Source organism: Hyla sarda, chromosome 1, assembly GCF_029499605.1.
Source record: "Hyla sarda isolate aHylSar1 chromosome 1, aHylSar1.hap1, whole genome shotgun sequence".
Classification (NCBI taxonomy): domain Eukaryota; kingdom Metazoa; phylum Chordata; class Amphibia; order Anura; family Hylidae; genus Hyla; species Hyla sarda.
This window is the reverse complement of record NC_079189.1, coordinates 477,684,373-477,691,419: the sequence shown is the minus strand read 5'-3', so window position 1 is coordinate 477,691,419 and position 7,047 is coordinate 477,684,373. Positions and strand designations below refer to the sequence as shown.

At 47.1% G+C, this 7,047-nt stretch overlaps 1 protein-coding gene across 5 annotated transcripts in view; it reads left to right on the top strand.

The window, feature by feature from the left end:
* Positions 1-2,164: 2,164 nt before the first annotated feature.
* The window catches only part of LZTR1 (leucine zipper like post translational regulator 1), a 99,772-nt gene continuing 94,889 nt past the window's right edge, over positions 2,165-7,047 (top strand). For 3 of the 5 annotated variants that reach the window (XR_008847414.1, XM_056537279.1, XM_056537280.1), the window contains exons 1-2: positions 2,166-2,552; positions 6,578-6,640. Coding sequence is in view for 4 of the 5 variants with exons in the window: in XM_056537279.1 (XP_056393254.1) it covers positions 2,404-2,552; positions 6,578-6,640 (212 nt within the window). In the remaining variant the exon portion in view is untranslated. Of the gene's footprint in view, positions 2,553-6,577; positions 6,641-7,047 lie in introns of all 5 variants that reach the window. The other 2 variants (XM_056537278.1, XM_056537281.1) reach the window with 2 other exon arrangements.

The window sequence follows — 7,047 nt, the reverse complement described above, 5'->3', positions numbered from 1 at the left end:
ATGTAGTTAGCCAGGTATGTAGGTAGCCAGTATTTAAGTTAGCCAGGTATGTAGGTAGCCAGTTATGTAGTTAGCTAGGTATGTAGGTAGCCAGTAATGTAGTTAGCCTGGTATGTAGGTAGCCAGTAATGTAGTTAGCCAGGTATGTAGGTAGCCAGTAATGTAGTTAGCCCGTTATGCAGGTAGCCAGTAATATAGCTTGCCAGCCAGGTAGTTTGCCAGCCAGGTTGCCCCCCCTCCTCTTTGTGCCAGGTTGAAAAAGAGTTAAAAAAAACAACAAAAAACAAACATAGATACTCAAAGTCCAACGCAGCTATCAGTTGTGCACAGCCTGTCCGCTTCCTTCTTCCTCCACAGTGCAGGCGCCGATGAGTGACGTCATTGCACCTGCACTGCGTGAGGGCAGAGGTCACACTCTCCTGTCAACGTTACCTGCAGGCCTTTGGCTTACACTGACAGGCAGCTTTCACCTGTATGAGTGTGTACACATACAGAGGAAAGCGGCACTTGCTCGCCAGGGGATCCAGGACAAGTGTCTTGGATTCCCATAAGTGAGCGAGCTAAGGCTAGACCCGGGGCTACTGGGGGACACACCCGGGGCTATAGCCCTAATAGCCCCCCCCCCCCCCCCCCCTTCCCCGGCAATGCCCCTGGTTTCAGGTAAAATGCTGTTCCTCAGGCTGAAAAATACAAAAATAGGCTTACTGGGTGCAAAGTTGGACTATAAGGTTGGGTTCACACTACGGAATTTCCGACCGGAATTCTGCTTAGGAATTTTGGTCGGAAATTCCGCTGCTTGAAGGTAACAGGCAGGTGAATGGGTTCTGGGCAGAATTTCCTTCAGAAAATTCTGATCCAAAAATCTGCCACAACATTGAACCTGCTCAATGTTCTGGAAGAATCCGCACCGCAGACATTACGGTCTATCTGGACCGGCTGGAGGTGTGAACCCGGCCTAAGGCTCGCCGTGCTCAAGCTGTAAGACATCTGCGTATGGTAGTGTTTTCCAAACAGTGTGTCTCCAGCTGTTGCAAAACTACAACTCCCAGCATACAGGGAGTTGTAGTTTTGCAACAGCTGGAGACACACTGTTTGGAAAACACTGTTGTATGGGAATAGAATAGTGGCGTGTATGGCGTAGGTTTTTTTCTGGTGTTTTTGGAAAATTGCCACTGTTTCTGAGCCACAGTCAGAAATGGATAAAGTAGGATGACAAAGTATAAGTCCTTCCTTTATATTTTACATTCCTTTTGAATACAATTCTGACTTCGGCTCAAAAACTGCAGTGGCACCACCTGCGATCTCCCGTTTGGAGACATGCACTGCCGTAGCTCTGCGCGGCTAATTCTCATGTCATCGACCTTACTAAGAGGTCGACAGACACGCCCCCTCCATTCAGCTCTATGGGAAATGCAGGGATGCACGAACGTCCCATAGAGATAAATGGATGGGGCGTGTCGGTCGTGGTTTCATGCTGCGGCGGAAACGCCTCCTGCACGGGGAAATATATGGCGGAGCCGGGGCCCCATATACGAGATCACGGTGGTTCCCAGCGTTCGGACCCCCGGGATCAGACACTTATCCTCTATCCTGCGGATAGGGCATAAGTTATATTAGGTTGCAGTTCTCCTTTAAACCCCTTTTTTTCCATCAATCACATCAACTAAACTGTTTCAGAGATATTTATTCATTTATTGATTGATTGATTTATTGACTGTAGTTTTCACTGGTGCTATTATGAGGTACCTATGACTTTAATTTCTTTTTATTTATTTTTTCTATTTTTTTAAGGGGTGCTATGAACGAGAGAATAAAATCCAGGTGTTATCTCTGATCTCGGCTATCGGTCACATCCAGGCTCCTTTGGTGAGAGTGTGGGCACAGCTCCTGCAAGATCACCTTGATGTACATGTACTTGGCATGCCAGGAAAGGTTTTATACTGTAATATTGGTATATTTAATTGGACCCCTTTATAACATTTTTGTGCCAATCAAATGTATGAAAGGTCAGGGCTTGTGAGAGGCAAGAGAATCATAGTCCAATAAATAAATATATACAAATAAAAAGTTAGCGTTAGTTTGATTTTAGAACACTAGATGTCGCTGTAGTACACAAGTTGCCACATTACCATAGAGTTATGAAGTTGGGCGGATAGTGAGAGACGTTCTGTCCCGTCTTCTCGTTGTTTCCGCTGGCTTCCAGTCGGCTAATTCTGTCGCCTCTCCTGTTGCTGATTATTGAGCCTCTGTGGCTCCCGTAGTTCCGGCGTTATGTGGCCGGCAGTCGGGTACCTGGTAGTAGTCGGGCGGTGGGCATGCAGTCACCCATGGCTGTAAGGAGATAGGGCAGAGTGTCTCCTCCCTGTATGGTGTATGAGCCTGTAGCCTGTAGCCTGGGCCCCAATGGCGTGCAAGTCCAAGGTGGCCCCCAGTGTAGACTTCGACCACAGCTGCTCGGACAGTGTTGAGTACCTGACCCTGAATTTCGGGCCTTTTGAGAGTGTTCACCGCTGGAGGAGGCTGCTGCCCTGCGATGAGTTTGTGGGGGCCAGGTAAGGCAGCTTCAGCCTGGGTACAGCTCACCCCCATAACCTGGGCATTGGTCACCCCCATAACCTGGGCATTGGTCACCCCCATAACCTGGGCATTGGTCACCCCCATAACCTGGGCATTGGTCACCCCCATAACCTGGGCATTGGTCACCCCCATAACCTGGGCATTGGTCACCCCCCATAACCTGGGCATTGGTCACCCCCATAACCTGGGCATTGGTCACCCCCATAACCTGGGCATTGGTCACCCCCCATAACCTGGGCATTGGTCACCCCCCATAACCTGGGCATTGGTCACCCCCCATAACCTGGGCATTGGTCACCCCCCATAACCTGGGCATTGGTCACCCCCATAACCTAGACACAGCCCACCCCATAATCTGAGTACAGATCACCTCCATAAACAGATCACGTCCACATCCTGGGCACAGCCCACCCCCTATAACCTGGGCACAGGTCATGTCCACATTCTTGGCACAGCTCACCCCCATAACCTAGGCATTGGTCACCCCCATAACCTAAACACAGCCTACCCCATAATCTGAATACAGATCACCTCCATAAACAGGTCATGTCCACATCCTGGGCACAGCTCACCCCCTATAACCTGGGCACAGGTCACATCCTTGGCATATCTCACCCCCTATAACCTGGGCACAGGTCACCCCCTATAACCTGGGCACAGGTCATGTCCACATCCTTGGCACAGCTCACCCCCTATAACCTGGGCACATGTCACATCCTTGGCACATCTCACCCCTTATAACCTGGGCACAGGTCACGTCCACATCCTTGGCACAGATCACCCCCTATAACCCGGGCACAGGTCACATCCACAATCTGGACGCAGCTCACCCCCTATAACCTGGGCATCATGTAGTTCCTAATGGTAGAGAGAGAGTGACTAGAGATGGTACATAGTGGGCATATTTAAAGGGGTTGTCCAGCCAAAACTAGGATAAGTAGATGATTGCTGGAGGTCCAACCACTGCTGGGACTCCCCACGATCTTCAAAACCGGACCCCGGCTCTCAAGAGGAGGGCGTGCGGTAGACTGCCCATGCTCCATTCATTTCTAAGGAAGCGCTGGAGATGCCGGAGTGCTGTACTCTGGTCTTTTCAGCGCTCTAGGGGAGAAGTTCGTTTTAGCTGGACAACCCCTTTAAGACACAGCTGCAACTGGTATGCTTGACCTGTTTTTGTACTTGTGTTTCATGTCCAGAGTGCCAGATTGTGTTGAGACCCTTTACACCCCATGCTTACAGGCCTCACCATTCAAGCACCCCCTGCTCTGTGCTGAGGGGCAATCATCTTGAAGCTGCTGTCTGCAGATGGGTATTCTTTCCTGCTGGAGAGATTTCTGGCTTGACATACATCCCATCTCAGGCTGGAGTGACACACTGGGGGAGATTTATCAAACCTGTCCAGAGGAAAAGTTGCCCATAGCAACCAATCAGATAGCTTCTTTCATTTTTCAGAGGCCTTTTCAAAAATGAAAGAAGCGATCTGATTGGTTGCTATGGGCAACTCAGCAACTTTTCCTCTGGACAGGTTTTGATAAATCTCCCCCACTGACTTTAAGGACAATATGTGACATGAGAGCCGCTTTGCGTATCCTTTCTTCCCAGTGATAACTTAGTTATATGCCCTCATGTTTATCTAAAAGAGAATCTGTTGGATGTTTTCCCATCGTGTATTGCTCCAGGTATATGGTAAAAGCCCCTGCCACTCCTCTGCATGTATGACAAATGCAAATAGCTCAACTCACAAGTAAAAGCTCACAGATTTCATGCATGCGAGGGAGCTTTTAACCCCTACCTGGTGCTGTAACTAGTTACACAATGAGAAACCATCTGACAGATTCCCTTTAAAGCCATAAAATGTTACAGGATGGCCAATACACGAAGACTGCATTACTTCCCAGTGCTGTTTACCATCTATTTTAAATGGGTTTTCAAGGATAATTTTTATATATATTAGGGTGGGTTCACACTACGTTTTCTCCCATACGGGAGCGCATACGGCAGGGGGGAGCTAAAACCTTGCGCTCCCGTATGCCTTAGTATGCGCTCCCGTATGTCATTCATTTCAATGAGCCGGCCGGAGTGAAACGTTCGGTCCGGTCGGCTCATTTTTGCGCCGTATGCGCTTTTACAACCGGACCTAAAACCGTGGTTGACCACAGTTTTAGGTCCGGTTGTAAAAGCGCATACGGCGCAAAAATGAGCCGACCGGACGGAACGTTTCACTCCGGCCGGCTCATTGAAATGAATGACATACGGGAGCGCATACGGTGACATACGGGAGCGCAAGATTTTAGCTCCCCCCTGCCGTATGCGCTCCCGTATGGGAGAAAACGTAGTGTGAACCCAGCCTTATACAGTCATGGCTGTAAATGTTGGCACCCCTGAAATTTTTCTAGAAAGTGAAGTAAAGAAGATTGCAGTAACACATGTTTTGCTATACATATGTTTATTCCCTGTGTGTATTGGAACTAAACCAAAAAAAGGAGGAAAAAAAGCAAATTGGACATAATGTCACACCAAACTCCAAAAATGGGCTGGACAAAATTATTGGCACCCTTAACTTAATATTTGGCAGCAAAACAACCCCAAAACATAATCAACCCTCCACCATATTTCACTGTAGGTACTGTGTTCTTTTCTTTGTAGGCCTCATTCCGTTTTTGGTAAACAGTAGAATGATGTGCTTTACCAAAAAGCTCTCTTGGTCTCCTCTGTCCACAAGACGTTTCCCAGAAGGATTTGTGTCAGCAATGGGGTCCTCCTGGGCCTCCTGCCATAGCGTTTCGTTTCATTTAAATGTCAACGGATAGTTCACAGCTGGAATATCTTTGGAACTTGTTTGGGGCTGCTTATCCACCATCCAGACTATTCTGCGTTGACACCTTTCATCAATTTTTCCCTTCCGTCCATGCCCAGGGAGATTAGCTACAGTGCCATGGGTTGCAAACTTCTTGATAATGTTGCGCACTGTGGACAAAGGCAAATCTAGATCTCTGGAGATGGACTTGTAACCTTGAGATTGTTGATATTTTTCTCTTCTCCTCTTTCTGTTGTCCATGCTTAGTGTGGCACACACAGACACACAATGCAAATACTAAGTGAACTTCTCTCCTTTTTATCTGCTTTCAGGTGTGATTTTTATATTGCCCACACTTGTTACTTGCCCCAGGTGAGTTTAAAGGAGTATCAGATGCTTGAAACAATCTTATTTTTCCATAATTTTTAAAGGGTGCCAATAATTTTGTCCAGCCCATTTTTGGTGTTTGGTGTGACATTATGTCCAATTAGCTTTTTTTTCCTCCCTTTTTTGGTTTAGTTCCAATACACACAAAGAGAATAAACATGTGTATAGCAAAACATGTGTTACTGCAATCATTTCCTCTGAGAAATACTTCATTTTCTAGAAAGATTTCAGGGGTGCCAACATTTCCGGCCATGATTGTATATGTGTATAGAGATATATCTCTATAATAGATATCTGATGGTAGTGTAAATGTTATAAAATAGAAATGCTCACCTTCCCTGAGCAGCAGCTGCACCAACACTCCTGGTCCCAGCTCATCACCGCTGCTTTCTGGTGCAGGAAGTGTCCCACTCAGCCTGTCACCAGCCACTGTGGTGCCCGCCTCAGTAAGTCAGTGGTGGGCACCGAGCTTTCACTTCTTGGGGGATTACACATCACCAGAAGGTAGTGGTGAATAGCAGGAACTGGGAGCTTCAGAGCTGCTGGAGCTTGTGGTAGGTGAGTATTACTGTTTGATCATTTTTATACTATCGCTGTTTCATCAATGAACCTTGTCCCTTACTATCACCCGGCTTATTTCATCCTAAGGCTGATACTGATATTATCCATAGAGTAAAAATTCAGATTAGAATGAAAACAGATGCAAGCTAATGACTACAAAGACACAGATTATACAAATATCTTGGAAAGGAACTGATTCATTAATTGTCAGATAACAATGTGGACCTAACCCCATATGTATTCTGTGTTTTACAGACGAAGCAAACACACTGTTGTAGCTTACAAAGACGCCATTTATGTTTTTGGTGGTGATAACGGGTAAGTGATAGCATTCTATATATTTGTTTTTAAAGTGTATACTTTGAAAATGTATTTGAAGATAGATCGGGGAACTAAACTTATCCCCTATCCACAGAATAGGGATTAAAGGGGTTATCCGGTGAAAGACATCTTATCCCCTGCCCAAAGGATAGGGTATAAGATGTCTGATTGTGGGGGGCCTGCCGCTGGGACCCCCTGCAATCTCCGTGTAGCACCCGCATTTTATACAGGACTGTGTCTCAAGTCTCTGAAAGCCACGCCCCCTCCATTCATCTCTAAGGGAGGGGGCGTGGCGTTACATCATGTCTCCAGTCCTGGAAACAAAGAGCTTTCCGAGACTGGAGATGCCGCCCTGCATAGAATGTGGGTGCTGCTCTTTGGCCTGATAACCCCCTACTTGAATC